Source organism: Cyanistes caeruleus, chromosome 6, assembly GCF_971803275.1.
Source record: "Cyanistes caeruleus chromosome 6, bCyaCae1.hap1.1, whole genome shotgun sequence".
NCBI classification, from domain to species: domain Eukaryota; kingdom Metazoa; phylum Chordata; class Aves; order Passeriformes; family Paridae; genus Cyanistes; species Cyanistes caeruleus.
Window position 1 is genome coordinate 44,756,376 of NC_141706.1, and position 19,703 is coordinate 44,776,078.

Sequence of the window (19,703 nt, forward strand, 5' to 3'; positions counted from 1 at the left end):
TGTCATATAAATATACCTGTTATACACTGATAGTATATTCTGAAGTATTTCTCTTTAATTTAAAAATTTCTGTACTGGTTTATTTACTATGCCTTATGTACTGTTACTTGCTAAAACAAATGGAAAATGTGGTAGCGTGCTGTCCAGTGTTCTATGTTTGCTAGCTAAAATCATGGCTTTAGACAAGTGCCTGTCACAGCACTGCTGAAAATGTGTTGCTGTTTAGAAGATGTTTAATGGTTCTGTATCTGTCTTAAAATATCATAGGCTACTTTTAGTAGAAGTCACCATTAGGTAAGTAGCAGTGGCATGGAAAGGTAACTTCAATATGCTCATTTTTCCAGAAGAGAGATCTCTGTCCTTTTAACTAACCTTAGGTAAAATAAAATGTGTACTATCCCATTTATTAGATTTTTGTGCTATCACTTACTACTTTTACACAGCCAGTGTTCAATGCTGTATGACTAAATTCCTCGTATCATCTTTGTATTTGACAGGTCAATATATGTTCTGTTGAAACAGAAAGGGAGGAAAGTGCGGGCAGGTTTGTTCCGGAATTAAATAAGGGCCTTGCAGAGAATTGGCTTCGCTTCCTATTTTATGCAAGATATAAAATCAAAATATTTTTAAAGTAACTTAAACTGGTTTGGGATTTTTCCCTCATTTTGGAAGAAAGAGGTGGAAAAAGAATTACTTAAAATTGAAAAAACCCTATAAACAAAAGTGATGTTTTGTTTCATTTGGGGTGCAGTAAAAACAAAACAAAAAAAAATGTCTTGTAAAAGTTGTAAGCCAAGAAATAAATAAAATAAAAGCATCAGTCATTTCTATCACTGGGGAACTTTTTTCATCTAAGCACATATGAACAATTGATCCTTGTAGTCATATATAGCAGTAAACATTAATAACTTAACAGTCTGAAGTCAGTGCTGAAGATATGGAGCATTATTGAAAGATGGAGTCGAGCAGGTGGCACTTTAATATGTTCAGTGTCATGGTTGACTCTAAAGACTAGTAGAATGAAATTACTTGAGGTTCTAAAGATTTAAAAAGCGAACTCATTTTGCTGCACTAAGGAAATGCTACTGATCAGGCTTTCTGTGTCCCTTTTTTCTAGGCTAGAAAATATTAACCCTGAAGAAAATGACATGGTAAGCCATTCTCTGAGGAGATTTCTTGATGTCAGTCTTATATCTTAGAGGCTTAAGTTCAATTGAGTGGGTTTCAAGAACTAAGATGTGGGAAAAAGAAGAATTGACACACTAATAATGTACATCTTTGCTGCAATATGAAAATTCAATAACTTCACTCAGTCAATTTACAATTCACATGTGCCTATTAATTAAAACCCTATATTAAATAAAATATATTAAAACTTCATGTCTGACTAACATATAATGCTGTTGGTAGACATTACAGGAATTACTGAACAGAATAAACAATGCAGACACAGGGATAGATATACTGAAGAATGGAGCTATAATTCTGAACCGAATACACAGGACCAAAGAACGTAAAAAGAAAATAATAGCTGAGGAAATGAATGCAGTAATAGAACAACGGGATGCTGCTTTATCTCAAGTAAGTCTCTACAAGTATATATTCACTCAGAAGCAAATTTCTTTTTTCTTTTTCTTTTTTCTTTTTTTTTTTTTTTGGAGAGGGGCAGGGGTTGGTTTACTTTCAGGGAAGAAAATTATTTTATTTACTTTTCTCTCTTGAAAATCTCAAAGGAGAGCCCTTGTAGTAAATGTCTGATTACTGATCAACTTTTTGTTATGGTAGAAGTGGCCTTTAAAATGGCATCACTGTGTTTCATGAGAAAAGTTTTGTTTGTATTTTTTGCACTTCATTGCTATCTGTCTTCTTTCTAAAACAAAATCATTTTCAGTGAGTTGACCAATCTAAAAAACTATCAAGGGCTTAGTTTTGCAGTATGCTGTATTGGTAAAGTGCATTGGATGACAATTAACTGGGACAGAAGGATTTATAAAGGGTTACAAGTAGCAAGAATATACATTAAAGGAAGGTAACAGTACCACATGCAACAATGCAAGCAATTCCTCCCTTTGTTGCTTTGCATTCAGGAGATAAAAATCAGCATGTGGTCCTTGACTCTCAAAGTCTTACCCATCTACTACGTGACTTGAAAGAATCTGGGTTCTTTTTTCTGCTCAGATCACTCATTGCCTGCAATTTCCTATTTTGACAGAACAGTAATTGTCTTCATTCTCTTCACCATAAAGAGAGTCTCCTTGCTTTTCTCTTCTCATGGAAGAGTTTTTCTGTAGTTTTTTTTGTTTGGGTTTATGTTTTTTACCCACCATTTCTTCATGGAATTCTAACTCAATAGGAATAAGTTTTAGGGAGGAACAGTCCAAGTAGGGAATGTATCTCCTGAGAAAAGATCTTAGACTGAATGAAGCTCCTTATGTATTTATGACAGGCAAGAAATTGCATCTGACTCTTCTAATACTGAATATTTTGATTTTTAATGTAAGTAAGCAAAGTTAGCTCACATGTAACTAATTTCTACTAGATTTAAAGTCAGGTTTGTGATCTTTAATGATATCAATAATGATAATTGAATTTATGTTCTATTGAGAAGTCCTCTGATAAAAGTGCCCCCTCTACACTGTAATTTTTGCACTTTTTTCAATCATTGTTTTTACATTCTCTCCTAATTTAACTTTGAAAGCCCCATCTGCCTGGTGTTTAAAATATTTTGTGTATCTGTCAAGTATGTATTACAAAAAATCTTAATGTACTATTAGTGGTATTTTACTTTCTCAATCTATTTTTTCCTTTTATAATAATATTGCTGGGATGTTTCCCAGCACAGCTACTGGGAAACATACAGCAACCCTTCCAAAAGTTTATGTTCACTTTTTGCACAGGGCATTTGAAAAGTAAGTAGCTTGTAACAGGAAAGCTTTCAGCAAAAGAGAGGGATCTCTTGATATTTTTATTTTCACTTTTTCAGGTTTTGATTCTTTGTTGAAGTGGACTTTTAGGTGTGCTTGGACCATAAAACTTATGTGGATGTCAGAAGAATATCATTGTTGGGCATTTTAATACACATTTTAATTTAATGATTTTAAGCTGCCTGTTTAAGGAGTAATATTTTCCAAGTAATCATCTTGGATTAAAAAAGTTAATGAAGATAATTATTTTAGCTAATAGTGGCTCAAGTGTCACCACTAGCAAAGCCATCTTTAGGCATATCAGTAAAAAGCACAGGTAACATTAAGCAGATACTGCAGCTGAAAAAATAAATTAATAGATTAATAAATCCTCACAAAATGACGATGTAAATATTTGGTATTAAGATGTAGTACTATGATACTGCTAGCCATTTATACCACCATTGTTTTAAATTAATTGTTATTAGTAAAACTACTCAGCATATGCTTTCAAATATACGATGATTTTACAGATGTTACTGTTGAATCTAGAAAATAGGTCCTTGGAATTGAAGCTACCTTTTCAACCTGTGTTTCTCACTTGGTGATTCCTTGGGAATTCGTACCATACTTGAATTATTAGTAGTCTTTTGTTAACATTGCAATAGCAGTAGTTATTACAGTGCTAACAGCAAGAACAATAGGAGAGGGATTCTACATTAGACCACAAAGGGACTAGATATAATTCAGGGGATGTATATGCTTAGCATAACAAATGCAAATTATTGGAAGTTAGATCTGGGGTTGCCTCAGGCATTCATAACATCTGCAAGTTAAAATCTTTTTTTTTTTTTTTTTTTTTTTTTTTTTTTTCTTTTTGTGGAAGTGACATCAGATATGAAGGGGGGAACTGAGAGCAGGTTGAGAAGAGGCAGAAATAGAGGAAATAGAGTAAACCATTAGCATGCTCTGGCTATCCTCTGGAAAACGCATTTGTAAAGTTCAGAGGTCACTGGGCAAGGAAGGTTGGATGTTTCATGACACATGGTGTTGCTTTGTTCTTGGGTGCTGTTGTGTGGTGCTGGAGACTGCAATGTCATTTCAGTGACCACCATAGCTGGTTCCATATGATAGAGAACTAGCTACATGATAACAAGTGATGGGACTGACTGTGTTTAGTGAAGCTGCAGCTATTACTTTTCGCTGTGATTTTCTTCACAATACCCTGGCATTTGGCAATTGAGCACAGTGAATATAAGTAGCATTTAGCTTCTGGGGGTTAATTCACAGGATTTCTGATTTTTCTGAGTAAGAAACAATGATGTGAAAGCCTTCACAGCTCAAACACATTGCATTGATTTCAAGTGAGGAATAAAGTACATTTCTAGAGAATTAATGTTTTATAAACTATGCATTTCCTATGACCACGCAAATATGGATTACTTCCAACTAGTCTTTTAAACTCAGTTTTATAATGCTTTTTCTGGTAGCTATACTACTGAGCTGCATTTAGCTGGACTGCAGTTGCAGCATACTCAATCATTAGCTAGTGAATTTTAGCTTGAATTTTACTTGAATATTTTTTTTATTCTTCAAAATTGAAGAGCACTGTCCATGTCTTAGAAAGGCCATGATAATGTTATTTCTAGCTGTAGCATCCAAGAACCTCTGCATATTTTTTGAGATTTCCAGCGTGAGCATTGCTTCTCACTAGGAAGCAGATTGAGGCACTTCTATCACTGTATTGAGCTGTGGAAGTGTATGTAATCTCAGATCTTTCACTAGATTGCTGAGCAAATATGCAAACTACTTTTTGTATGTGTGAAAACAAATGAAATGGTATAAACTCAAATATTTGATACTACTTTTAGTATGTATTTTCAAGTGAATAATAAACAAACAACTAAAGCATGGCTAAACATTGACATCCATCTTCTGCTATATCAACCCCCTTAAAAAAACAAACTCAACAGTTTGGTTGTATTTGCTAAGATATGTTTGTTAGTGAACAGATATTGTGTGATACTGAGGATCTTCAGTGTGTTTTATGACTGATCCTCTGAAAGAAATAAGAAATAAATGTCTGTAACATTCCATTTTGTCTTAACCCATTCAAGGAAAAAAGGTGTTTGTCCAGTTGATAATAAGACAGCTTTACCTTTCTTGAGAAATTTTTCATGCTTGAGTAATCCAGTTAGTGACAGACATTTAGTAGAGATTCCATATGGCATAGTCATATTGTGTAATCCTCATAAAATACTCTAAAGAAGTGATTTCCAGCAGGAGGCAATACAGTACAATGTCTCAACTACCTATTAGCCACATCACACCTTATGGACAGGAATGTTGATATCATTACAGGGTTGGCAGCAGAAGACTTGAGTAAGTCATTACAATTACTTTTCTTCTGGTTTAGACAAGAAAGGGGACCTTTTAATTGGTACAGATTGAAGGAAGTGATTTTTTAAAGCTCATTAAGAGATTAGGAGATTGTGTGTTTGATATGCTTCCAGTCCTAACTAATTCTGTAATTGTGGGAGTTTTAATTTGTACAGTCAGTTCTATACAGAGTTATAAATGTTAAAGATATATAATTTGCTGTTAAGGAATAGCAGTGGTTTCATGGCTGGCAAAGTATCATCTCTAGTACACTGATCTTGAAGCAATAACATAACTGGCAAGCAAACCTGGTTTTACAGCTTTGAATAGTTTGACCACATCCTGCTGTGCAGGAACATGCTTATGACTGTTCACGTAAAAAATTGGCAGGCACCCAGTTGCTCATCTGAAGCAAGTTAAAGAATCCTTCTCCAACTTGAGGCGCTGTTTGGCAGCAGGCGGCACTTTACCATCATTGAAAACAATGACGAGATGCTTTACGCTTGACTTCCATCATTATCAGTTTCGACTAATGACTAATAACTGATAAATGTCTGTGCTTACAACTAGTCAGCTTCTTGCTAGCTTTTTGTTGTTGTTGTGTGTTTTTGTTCTGCTGAAGCAGTTTCCCAGCTTTTACACCAAGTAGTGTGAATAGTGTGTAGAACTCTGTTACCTGTGATTCACAGAGCATTAAGGGATTCTCAGCAGATGAGTGAACAAGTCTTACTGAGGTAGTAAGAGCTGTATGAAATGCAAAAACAAGAAATATAAATGAAAAACATATTTACAGATCTTGGACCCTTAGTTGGGGAATAGTCAGGTGGCAGGTTACAATGCCTCATGACTCTTGGGACAGAGGTAATCCCTTTGCAAACCAAACGACAGTTTGGGACATTAGATTTTGTACTTTTAATTCGAAGTTTGGTTTTATATTACTCTGTATTTTGGTACCCTTTGGCACTTCTTGATTAAGGATGCTAATCAAGTTCTTGGCTGGCAGGAGTATATCTGATGGTATCTTCCTACCTGCTCTCTCAAGGTCTCACCCTACTTTTCCCTTTACCATTGATATATGGGAACAGGAAAAGAAGAGGTAGGATGCTGTATTCACAGTTGTTTATGAGCTAGGCAGCTGCTGTTGGGTACTGATGATTTTCATCCTGAACTTATTTCAGGAAGAAAGTTAAAGTAAAGGATATGTTTCTTGTACTTTGAGGATCCAAGAACCATGCTTGTTCACTAATGGCTAGTTTCCTTTGGGAAGGCCACAGCAAGTTGCTGTTGTTCTCATTTGCATCCTTCTCTCTGAGAGGCAGCTGATGAATGGGCGTGGGGAAATTCTTTGCCATCAGGATGGTTAAACAGAGGGGACACCTGTCTGCAAGATTCCCCTTTTTGCCCTATGAATTTAGTCCAAGTCCTGAGAGAAAACGTTAGACATTTGGAGTAAGATACAGAGGAGATTAAAAAAGAAAAATAATTTGAGATTCAGCATTTACAATTGCACAGTGACTGCAGAGAGTAAAGAAAGAGGGGTTCATGAAGTAGTTGTCAGTTTTATTTGGATTCGTCACTGGCCTAAGGTAAAGCTCACAAATATCTCTTCTTTGGAGATAATGCTGAGTAAAAGGGATCCTGAAGGGAGATCACAAAAAGCCAAGTTATATGAGCAGTGGTTGTGATTAGCAATATTAGTTCTAATTACTTAATTAAAATAATTTAATTTAATTAATTAGTATTAATTGCATTGCACTGCAAGAATGCTTTAAAATGTCACTTTTTGTTTCCTCTCTACCTAAATAAAGATAATCCTTTGAAAGTTTGTCTAAATTCATGTTTTAGGAAGCCCATGTTGTACTGAACATGGTTAAATCCATGTTTTCTTTGCTCCTTCTCAGAATAAACCAAGTGAATCTCACCAAGCACCAAACCGAGACAGTGATTCCTGCATTTGGGACACATGGAGTAAAACTATTGTGAATGATGATAAAGAGCACCAGGAATCTTTTGCATCTCAGAAAAATGCAAGATCTTCACTACTTGGCTACTGAGTTTTTCTAAAAACAAACTCAGTTTGAAAATATATAATATAATTCTTTACTTTCCAAGATGATTAGGTGTGCTCTGACTCTCTACCTTGAGTATATTTGTGCTGGCTTTAGCATTAATATTTTCCAGGAGAAAATTCCGTCAAATATTTGGCTACATTTAGGAGATCATGAAGTATTTTTTGCCTCTGAAGTAGGAACTTTAGTCCACTGGAGGCTTAACTAGCGAGGAAACTGGCCAAACTTGATTTCTTACATGGGTTTTCTGATTTGTGTAGGATGTCCCCCCCAAAAAATAATACCTGTTTAATCTTTTGCCATAGTGCTCTGTGTAATTTGATCAGAGTATTTCACAGTTATTACACAGGTAATTCACAGTTTTGAAAGCATTAAGAGCTTTCACAGAGGAGTGGGGAGATGTTCAAACAGGACAGTAGGAGAAGGTTTAGGGACACTACAAATCCATGTTTGTAGTGTCTGTCACTCGCACTGGCGCAGCAGAGGTTGTGATTTCTCTGTAGACAGGTATCTGTTGATAGAGCATGAAGCTCTTTGGTTTCTCTGCAGTTGAAATTTCATTAGTGAAAGTATTTTTCAATTTGTTCCTTAGTGTAGACTTCAGTGAGTGGTTACATGAAGGCCTGCATTTTTTGAGTTAATACTTGCAGCTTGAAGTGCAGGTCAGATGGTAGGTCATGAGTGGAGGGAGAGGAGAATCCGAAGGAAATTACTCTGAGGAGCTGTTAGACTGAACTTTTGTATTTAGTCCATGAATGCTAAGTGTGAGTAAATATGTAAATGTTAATGAAGTGTTTCCTTGAAGAGAGGGATTACGGTTTTTCTTTTTGAGCTTTAGAAGCAAAATTTTAATTGATACGCATTTCTTCTTTTTGCTGCCATAAGGTTTTGACTGAATGATGCCTGGAGACACATCATTGTTTGCATTGTTAAATCACCTGTTGTTCCTCTGCAAACAGTGTGTTGTGCAGAATTCAGAAAATACATGTCTGCATAGTATTTGAGGGCATGATCAAGCTTGATATCTTTAATTGTAAACTTTAATGAATTTCCAGTTGAACATTTATCCTCTCTTCAGTACCTAGAAACTCCTCACCCCTTTGAAAATGGCAGTAAATTTGCATGCAAGCTTGTTCCATTAATTGCTGTTTGACTCATCTATCATGGGCTAAGCTTTATATTCACACAGCTTAGACTTTCAAGCCAATTTCAGGAATTAATTTAAATATTTAATGTCAAAACCCTAGGATGAAAGAGAGGAAAATTGTTTTGTATGCTTATTGATCACCTGTTTCAGTAGCAGAAACCTGTAGAGGAAACTTCCAATGTGATAAAAGCAGAATTCAAGGAGTATTCCCTCTGAAGAGTATCACTGTGCATGCAATAAGGTTTATAGGTACCAAAACTCTTAATGCAATAAGGTCTGTAGGTACCAAAACTCTTGTAGAGGTACCTTAAGTTTTCCATGATGCTTCAGAGTTTCAAGTTAGGTACTGAGTGTTGAGTCAGATTTTGCTTTAGTTACTTGTTGGATAAAATGTTGGATTTTCTTAAAAATTGGAAAAAAAAAATGAAACTGTGTGCTTTATATGAAAAGATGGTTTCCTTAGTCAATTTTCTAAGGAAACTTCATGCAAAATTACTTTGTTATTTTGGATACACAGATGAGTTTGCATAAGAATTCTTTTGATAATCAACAAAGAAGATTTTTATGTTTCATTTTTAACATTAATCTGGAGTCTAAAATTCTAATTCTAAAAACATGCACATTCACTTCCTTCTCCTACCTTGACCCTTCTTCAATGTTCATAAGTTGCAATTTTGTGTTTTATTATGCCTGTATTAGCAAGCAGTGTGAGCAAATAAATAGTGGTGGATCTGGACTATGAAGTAGTTTTCAGCATCTGGCATCCACATAACCCCTTTCCAGAATGGGGAGGGGGGCATTTCTTTTGGTTTGGTTTGGTTTGGTTTGGTTTGGTTTGGTTTGGTTTGGTTTGGTTTGGTTTGGTTTGGTTTGGTTTGGTTTGGTTTGTCTAGCTTTTTTGGTCAGATTAGCTGTAGTCAAGTACTATAGACTGAATACCATTTCTGTCAGAATGCATTAGGTGAATTCCTGGAGTGCATCTTTGAGTTTGCTTAAATCAGAAAAGGAATCCAGTTTGTTTTCTCAGATAGCACTCCATGGTGCAGAACAAAGCATAATAAGTAGAGAAAGTAGCATGCAAATTGTGTATTACATGAAATTAAGGATAAAAATGAGATTATTTTAAGAAAGAGAATGAGATTTAAAATAAATAAGGAAGTAAAAGCTATCAATGTTCTTGGAGAAAGTATTCTAGTATGTTTGTATTCAGACTTTTTCCTTTGAAAATTATTAGACTACTTTATATGCAGACTTTTCTGTTGCTGATTTTTGTCCTGTTGTCAGGATGTAAATTAACTTGGTTCCTTCAAGGAGAAGTAAGTTTCAAACTAGTAGCATAAATTGCAAATAAAGTGATACACAGAATGTAAAATTTGGATTTAATTGTGCAGTGGAGATATCTTCAGAGAATATCAGGAAAACTATATTGCTGATTGTGCCCCTTCTACAACATCAGGAATTGACTATGAGTGTTGGAGCTAAAAAGAATGAATAGAGCTACTTTTTGTTGACTTAATTTATTTTTATTTCCAGAGTCCCTGAGGTGAAATATTGACCTCTCTTCCAGCACTGCATTACCCTCCACAGTCATCCTTATGATTCAGCATGTGTGCTAAGCTGTAAAGAGAGGAGATGAGTAAGGCAGCTAAGGTCTAGCAGTAACAGAGGATGTAAGGAAGAATAACTGTGATGATGATAAGCTGATTATTCATTTTCAACAGAATTGTAGATAACTGTGACTGAAATTTGGGACTTAAAAATGTTTTTGTTAGTTCCATTTTCTTTTTAGGTTTCCAAGTGTTTTTAAATGATCATGTAATAATTACCAAATGGGAGTTTTCTCTCTTGGTTTGGTCTGAATATCATGACCTTTTTTTTTCCTTTGTGAAGCTGTTAATCAATTTTTCCAAGTCCTTAGGCTTGACGAAATTATTTTGCATATTCTGATTTAAAGTATGTAGTGCTCCTGACGAAAAAAAAAGGAACAAGAAAATCTATCAATATTCTCTTTATGAAAGAGAGATTTCACAGTAGCATTAACTTATCTTTGTCTGGTTCACCAAGTATGCCTACATTTGTTTGTTGTATGGCTTTACTGTTTCGTGCTTCAGATTGTGAGTATCTAGGATTTAGCCTCTTTTCCATGTTCTGTTTATTCACTGTTAATTATTTTTCAAGCTGAGTTGCTTGAGAACAAGAAAAATTTAGCTTCCATTACCCTCTATTGCAAATGAAGGACAGGCTTTCCTGTTGCATGTAGTCTGCATGTGATTTTAAGGTGCTCTGTAAGGGAACTTGTTCATGCTTTCTGATGTTAATACTTTGTTGTCATTCTTTTCAGTCATTAAAGTCATTTTCAGTTTTTGATTTACTGTTGAATATGAAGCACAAAATATCATTTTGGTTTGTGGTTTACTTTTTTATTGAGAAAACTTCTTTAAGTTACACAATTCAGATACAAAGAAATACTTCATGGCCCTTAGGAAGCTGTGACTAAGTGAAAAGTATACTTGTACCTATAATAAAAGAAAAATTATTGCAGATGAAGAACAGTATAAATCATACAAGTATGACAACTTTCTGCAGTTCTGAAGTTATTTATCAGAAATACAGAATACAAGTGGCTAACTGCACAGTATTTAATTGGTGTAAAATACTGATGCAGTAACAGTAATGAATGTATATGTTATATTGTTAATAACATAGAATTGACAACTGTCTTTGGAGAGAGAGAGGAATTTGAATATTACCGATTATTTATTAGTTTCTAGCTATAAATATGTAAATCTAAGTAGTAATCTTATATTCTAAGTAATAGAATCTAGTAGGTATATATATAACCAAAATTGTACAATTTTCAGTTATGCTGTTGCTTATTTCTTAATTGGCTGTGACATCTTTCTCTGCTATCTATAGAAGTATTACCAAAGATTAGAGGAGCCCCAAAAAACAGAGTAAAACTCTCTATCAAAAGAATGGCTATGAACACTTTGCTCCTAGTTGTCTCTTGAGTTGACTTTTTACCCATACGTAAGATTTCTTTCAAGTCTTGTTATAACAATGATGAGGAATTTTTTGTTTCAGAGATGGTATTGCAGATCCCAGCAATGTTAGGAAATGGTAGTTTTCACTAATTTTTTCCTGAAAGTGCTCTGCTGTTTTGTATTCAGTATGGGAATGAACACTAGACCTTTCTGTGAGTTTAAGACAGTTTTCTTTCTTAATCTACAGGCATTTTTTCATCCTCATTGCTTGGGGTCCTGTTCACAATCAAAAGGTTAGGACTTCAACTGAATCTTGGTCTGAAAAGCAAGTCTTTTGTGAGCAAAGACTCACTGTGAGGGGAGCATCCAGTGCCAGCCTTCAAGAAGAAGCAGCAAAATTACTGTTAATACCTTATGCTAGATCATTCCATGAGCTGGCCTTCTCCTGTAGGGCCGGCCAACAGCTGTGTCTCTCCTTGCATATTCTCCTTATGTCCTGTATGGTGTCTTCTGTGCTATCTGGACTCTTCTCAGCAGTAGTCATGCATTTTACCCATTTCGTTTGTTTTGGCAGGCAGGCTATAATTTTGATTTCAGAAGTTCCCATAACATTCTTCTATCTTTGTGTTTTTCTTGATTTTTTTCTTCCCTTAGGGTGTCCTGTTCTCTATACACGAAGAGTGGAATTGCCAGGATGAGCGCAGTGTTGGTAACTGCACAGGCTAAAGGCAGCTGACTTTAGGTTTAAGCATTTCTCCTTTTCAGTAACATATCTGAAAGCTTTTAGGTCACTGTTATTCAAAGCTGCAGGATCAGCCCACTTGAGAAGGTGCATCTATTTGGGTATCTAGTTACCTCAATCTCTGTAAAACACCTTAACAAAGCTAAAGCTAAATTTTTTTACAGAGATAGAAACTTCAGATTTAACCACTATTTAAGATTTGCAGCCATATTCATGCACCAAAATCCTACAGGTATTTCTCTGTGTTACCAAAGCTGAGCAATACATAATTTCTAAATGTGTGGTTTTGTTTTAGTTTTGCAGAGCTTTGCTTTACTTTCTTGAATCTTTCTTTGTGGGATGCCTTGTATTCTGTGTATGATTTATTTAAAGTTTGTGCAAAGCTGATTAATTTCTTGATTTTTTAAAATTATTTTCATTCCACTTTTTAGTGCATATAAGCAAACTGTAAAAGCTATCTGGAACACAATATATCTTTTTTTCTGTTTTCTGGCTATATTTGCTGTTACTTTCTCTGTATTGATGAGAAAAAGTGTTTTTGCAATAATTTGAAGATTTTTAATTAGTCGCTCCATTTTCACCCTTATTCTTAGTTAAAGTACTGCCATTAATATTGCTTTCACATAGTTATGTCCTTCAGTATTGAAGTTCCCTAAAAATCCATGGAAAAACAGTGAATAATACAGATTGAGATCATTTATTTGAAAAGTGTCTGTTGTCCCTGACTTATCTGCAAAGGTTTGTGTTTTCAACACCTCGTTGGTGTTTTAGTTTGTAATAATCTCTAGTTTAAAGTAGCTTTTATTACATGTTAAACAAGTTCTGTGTGGACATACTATACACCAGAAAATATTCAAGAACTGCTACTTAAGCAACTGATGGCACAATTGAGAGTATGAAATTTATCAGGACAAACAAACAGTATGTACTACAAGGTACACCTGCAATACCATGATTACAGTATGAGAATAAAAAGATTTTAAAACTCTGCCATCTATACAGTGATCCATGATACTGTTTTCTTGAAAAATGTGATGATATTTAAAGATGGACCAGAAGTATTCCTGTCCTTTTGTGCAGTAAATGCCAACTTAATGTTTCGGCAATAGCCTTGTTTGCATATGGATTTTACAAAAATCCATTGAAGATTATTTGAAAACCAGCTCATTATAATGACAGATTGCTTACCAAATTTTGTTTTCTTGTCAACTAATATTGGTTACATTCAATTAAACAAGGTTGTACTTTCTAAAAACATAATCTCAATCTGCAGCTGAGTGCCTCGCTTATGTCTGCAAATCAGATTCCTAATTTCTAGATGCAGTTGGAAGATTAGGCTGTGAATGTTTCTAAAATTTCTTCTTTTCATACAGCTTTCATGTTTTCACTACCTCTATTCCACTATGTATATTGTTCCAGTACCAACACTGCAGATTATTAAATGAGGGTGAGGGAAAGGCTTTAAACAAAAGCAATTGTCAGTTTTCTGTCATGGTGTGTTGTCAGATGTTTGACAAACTGTCTCTTGGCCGCGGGCCATCAGGTCGTAATGGAGCTGACTGCTCTTCTAGGAACCATCAAAACATGTGGCCACACGAACCAGTAGCTCCATGTCATTTGGTCACATCAATGAAGCAAAGGTTGGGGTGTAGTAATCCCAGTTCTGACAGGATCTTGTGGGTTGATTAAGATTCTTAAACTTCCTATGCTAATTTGTCATCCCACAAAACAAGAAACTGCTATTTACAAACTTGATATGAGTGTTGGAAAAAGTGATTAGTTAGTGTTTACAAAAAGTTACAACATAATTATTTATGAGTATAATTAAAGAAGAATCATGTAATAAAGAGAATATGTGTGGTAAAAAGGTGAAGTACAAATGTAGTCAAAAAATAAGTGGTGTAGTAAAGCAAACCTTTTTCCAACCAAGACAAGAGCTGAGAGTTAGAGAGTGTACATTGTGTGTGTACATTCTGCCATGCAAGAGAAGGGAAGAAAGATCCTGCATTTGAAGGAGGGAGAAACTAAAGAATTTGGAGATGACTTATGTTTCCTCCTTTCAGCAGTGAAAGAGAAGTAAATTTATGAAGTTATTTTAAAATATAATTTATGGCTTTCTGAAAATTGTGTTCTGTCCATTAGTAACATATAATCTTTGACCAAAGCTACCTTGCAAATGGCAAATGTGGGGGTTGCATTGATTTGGAAAATGCATGCTAAGACCATAAATAAAATAACATCAGAGTAATATTTTTCTGTTCAGATGCTTTGACTTGCTTCTTGGTGACTTTTCTTGTAGTACTATTTAGTAATTAACCATGATAGAAATTATTTCAGGTAGTCAGCAGGGTATTTAGGTCCTGGTTTTCTTGTAAGTAGTATATTAATGCATGTTCTGCTTAAACGGCAGATTTATTCCAAAACCTCTTGTGTTGCTCTGATTGGGAACGGCTAGAAAGAACGACAATGGACTCTCAAGGGAGTCACGACAGGAGAATTCTCTGCTTTATTACTTCAGGCCTGTTTTATAGACTGGTACGTGGAAGGTACAGAAAAGAAACTCCTATTGGTTAACAAAGTGCTACATCACCATCATTGGTCAGGGTGGCCCATCACCCCCCTGGCCTTCTCCTGCAAGAGAAAACAAGACTGCAAAACAACACCTGCAAGGCTGTTTAGTATCTCTGAGAATTGTTTTAATTCTTTCTCATATTTTTCTCAGGTTATTTTCTCAGGCAGCCCGAGGAGCCAGGCGGCCTGTAATTTGTACAGGCACTGTGGTTTAGATTTAGCATCCATACTCTTGTGTGTTGTTTACTTTTATTCTTTAAATGTTTTTAAAGATGTCGAAGTTAATTACTCTGAATTTTTTCTATGTAGAAGTTTCTGCTCTGAAATCGTCTTTTGTATCTGTATGCTGGACTTGCTGATGTCCATTGAAAGTAAAACTGATCCTAGTCTAACTATTATTGTACTTGCAGACCTTTATTCAGTGGTTTACAATTTAGCTAATCAAGACTTTTTTTTTTTTTTTTGTCATCACTTTTAAAAGAGAATCTTGGCTCTTGAGTGCTCTTTTGCTCTTATGATAAAATTCTAATTAGTGTTTTCCATTTGCTGAATTATTTGGGAGTATTGATTTGGGAGTTATTCCTTTTAAATATTACACTGACATGTGAATTATAATGTCATTGTATTGTGACAGTGCTTAGTCTTTCTAAAACTCTGCAGTGGGGCGTGAGCACTCGTACTTGTGTACTACTCATCTGCTTACATGCTTAGTTTATACATTATTTATTAGACTTATAGGCATGAAATTAAAAAATTGAATTAATAATGTGACTCTGATGTAAAGCAGAAGTTGCTTATTTATATGTGACAGGCAATTAGGAAAAAAACACTCTTAGTTTAGTTGAATGCATTTTTACTTACTTTCAGACCCAGTACAGCCTCATGAATAAATGTTTGACTCCAGGTTACTAGGTTTGTGTTTTGATTAGAAACAGCTCAGAGGTGGGGTAAGTTTGCTAACTTATATGCAATGGACACGGGAAAATGTGAAGGTGACCCAGTTATGTGGCTTCAGCAGCTCCTGCTGTTGTTTCCTCCTGCAGATCAGGAGTTTGTCAGCAGCCTCTGTTGGCACAGGCGTGGTCATCCAGTGCACAGCCAGCACAGGAACCCTGCTTGAATGACCTGTGAGTCACATACAGCTCCAGAACATCACCTTTTCCTTTCTCTGTTTCTTGCACATTTTTATAATGAGTTTCATTGATTAGGAAAGTCTACGTGTGCTGAACTCATTGAAAAGCAGATCAGGGTTGTTTTGATCTTTGAAATTTCATCATTGCAAGGAAGAAAGAAAATGTAGAGAATGCGGTTGGGTGGGTATCAGTGCTGCTCAGTGCTGTGGAATCACTGCACATGTAAGGATGGGTTAGCATGAAGGGTGTAAACAGTTAAACTTTATGGTCTAAATTTTCTGAATGTCTTACTGTACACTTACAGTTCCTTTAACTATTAAAATGAAAATAAGTGAAAACTTGTTTTGCTGCTTTTGAAGTGTTCAGAAATAGACAAGGAGAGGAATGGTAGGAGGAAACCAAGTCATGCCTACAGCATATTATCTGCCTTAATGCTGCAGGTTTCAACTGACTCACAGTGACAAAGGAAACAAAAATGCTTTATTTGTCTTTTGATGCATTTCTTTTTGTAGCTTTTTGAAGCAAAACACCATTGCACGGCTACAAAAATAAAAGGGAAACATTTACGTCTAAGTGTTTCTCTTACTAATAGAATGTAAATTTTTAAAGATGCATATGTTTCTGAGACCTAAACTCTACAAAAACACTTTTCTTTCTTGAAATTCCAGTAGTTCTAAGCTGCTGGGCATTGTATAAATAATCATTCAAACACATTTGTTGATGGTTTGCCAAAACTTTGAAGTTAAGTAATTTTTCTCAGTGGTTAGAAAACCTTAATTCAGAATTATAATTTAATGGAAATTTTTTCTAGTGATTATTGTGTAGAAACTCATTTATTTCTTTAATTTTTTAATTATTACTTTAGAAGTAAAAGGATAAATTCTATTTATATAAGTGCTTCCAAACATCTGCAGTTCAAAGTACATAATTCACAGTGACACCAAAGGTTGGTTTGTGTTTTGACTGGATGGCTTTGGTATTATTTTTGTCTGCAAAGGAAAGAGTGTATAGCATCCAAGTGGTGCAAGATGTTTGCCTCTCCAGAAATTCTGATGAATTTGGGACAAGGGGCAGACTGTTAAAAAAAAAAAAAAATATTGAGGGGAGGGAGAAGAAGGGCAGTCAGAGTGAGAACTTTTGAGTTCCATTTGGCATATTTGAGCTGGGAGCTGGTCTGAAGTACAGATCATTATAAACAAAGTAAGAATAGTTAAACAAAATAAACAATTAAGAGAAGAATCAGTTGAATTGTTTTTGTTTGCTTCACATGCTGATTTATTGTATTCAGGTTTCAACAGGTGAAGACTTAAAAATATAACAGGTGAAAAACTAGCTTTGTTTCACCTTTTTCATGTTTGGTGTCTGGAATAATTATTTGTACTTCAGTTGTTCACTGCAATGAATATTTGTTAACTAATTTCAAAACATAGCTGCACTTTATCACTTCTGGAAGTATTACACTATGTAGTAGTAGGATCTCAGTACCCCATAAACTTCAGTGATATTGAGGCATTTTCCATCAATATATGGTGTGTCACTTACTTTGCTCATGAGCATGTTACTTAAAATGCATAAAGGAAAAAAATGCATGTGGGAAAATAGTTCTGCCATTCAGATGGACTCTGACTTTCCCAGAGTTTCGAGAACATAAACCATTTTCCCAAATTATTCAGTAGGAACTAGGTTATTTTTATTTCACACTACTTCAGTAATTGAGAATTCCAGTTCAGCAAGGTCTTTGTGCATAAAAGTCCACAGACTGTGGCAGAGTACTCAGTGTTTGAAGTGAAGGCACTGATATGCAATCAAGTCATTATGCACTGGCTGACCCAGAGTGAGTGACTTAGCACTCACTTTTGATTTTTGTGTGACTTGAATAAAAATGTTACCTTAAGTTTAATGACAGAATTAAGCTAGTTGTGGGAGGCTGTGGTTATGTATTTTTAAACGAGGGAGACTTCGGAACACTGAGTGGTGAGATCAGATCAGACCGAAGATCCACCTGCCTCACCAGCCTGACCTCACTCAGGTCAGTAGAGGAACAAGCATGTTGCAGGACCTCCATCTAGGCACTGTGGCTTTTCTCAGCAAGCTTCTCAAGTGAGCTCTTGTGTGTTTATGCCAGTGCTGATTCTTGAGTTTGTAAGCACTGCAAGTTTTGATAAGGACTTTAGATGAACAAATGTGTTCTAATGAAATATTATCTTATGTATGTACTAATTGAATAAGACAATCAAATATTGTTCAGAATTCAGGAAAGAACTTAGTGCAGAATTTTTGCCTCATATTAGTACATTTGTTTTGTTAGACTTTGACCCCCATACCTCTAATAAAAGAGACAAATCAATTCCTTTCCTTTTTCCCTAACATATAAATGGCGTAATGTGTTGACTTTTTTTTTCCCTAGCAGATTGCCTAAGTTCAGGAGAGGTTAGTTTGGATTCCTTTTAATGAAAGGCAATGAAAAATATTATATGCCATATAGTAATATTAAAAGCAAATATAGATGTAACAGGATTAAATAGTCACCAGGACTGCATTTGTAGTAAGGAAATATTACAGTTTTCTGTTATATTCTGTTTTAGCTTTTGCTTTCTGAGCCAGTACCCTTTCCTGGGTCAAATCTGTGCTGATATACAAAATAAGAAATTTATCTGACATTACCATCCTTGTTCAATGAGATGAGAGCCAGGGACCCTGGTGTAGCAAAATATTTGTCTCTTTGAAAGCACGTGAACAGCCTGATTGACCTAAGAAGTGCAGAGTTAAAGAGGCCTCTGCTTGAAACCTCTGGGGATAGGTGTTGTCTTCATACAGCCTACACAGGGACCGACTGGTTGGGGCCTTGAGGTTGCTCTGTTCCATGTTAATGCTTTGCTGTATTCTGTCTTTGTCCCTACTAACATTATTTCTCCAATGGCTTGCAGGTTTTTCTTTACTTTTATGTAATGTCTGAACCTTTTACTTTGAGAACACCTCACTGAAGAATCATGTTAAATAATGATCAAAAAATAGCTCATCAATCTGTGTAGATGTGGCAGGCACTGTAACACTATCTTAACGTGTTACAGGTACAAGTTGAAGAAGAAAATGCTGAAAAACTGACAGCATGTTAAAGATGATTTGTTTATACAAGTGCTAAAGTTATGTTTGATATGTTAATGCAACCTCATTTTCTAGTAAAGGCCAAACACTATTAAGTGGTTATTTGCATTGATTTTTCTATCTTCTGAAATACTTCATTCAAGGTAAACCATCTTTACTCCTTTCCTATAACCGAAACTGGGGCTGTCATTTAACAGTCACTTTCTGGGTGGGCCTCATGGACTTTTATTCTCCAGGTCCATTTCTTGACCCCTCCATCAGTGTCCCTTTTAGCAGGTACTACTTTTTTAATTTGTCTGGCTTTTCCCTGGGGTGTTCCATCACTGGAGAGTCACTGAAAGGGGTCAGCACCCACTGCAGCTTCAACCAGTGCCTCTCACAAACATCTCATTCTGCTGAATCATGTTACCTGATGATCACTAAAAAAGACTCAACAGTAGCCTAATAGTTTACATTTTAAGATGGGAGGGAAGGATATGTTTACTTGCTGTCTATCCTTGCTTTCCTGGCTGAATCTCTCCTTATCCTTTTGGTATGTTACTTGCTTTGCTTTTCATTTTATGTCTTAGCTGCTTGTGATACATCCTGTGCTAGGTACAAAGGTATTTGTTTCCAGCAATCGAGTGTATTTAGAAGAGTTGCATGGTGGAAATACACTTAAAGAGAAGAT

General features: G+C 35.4%; 1 protein-coding gene across 7 annotated transcripts in view; it reads left to right on the plus strand.

The window, feature by feature from the left end:
* Positions 1 to 19,703, plus strand: part of MIPOL1 (mirror-image polydactyly 1) — a 184,808-nt gene that overhangs the window by 64,892 nt on the left and 100,213 nt on the right. For all 7 annotated transcript variants that reach the window (XM_086891698.1, XM_023927849.2, XM_023927852.2 and 4 more), the window contains exons 7-8: positions 1,118 to 1,151; positions 1,411 to 1,581. In XM_086891698.1, the coding sequence (XP_086747824.1) occupies positions 1,118 to 1,151; positions 1,411 to 1,581 (205 nt within the window). The remainder of the gene's footprint in view (positions 1 to 1,117; positions 1,152 to 1,410; positions 1,582 to 19,703) is intronic.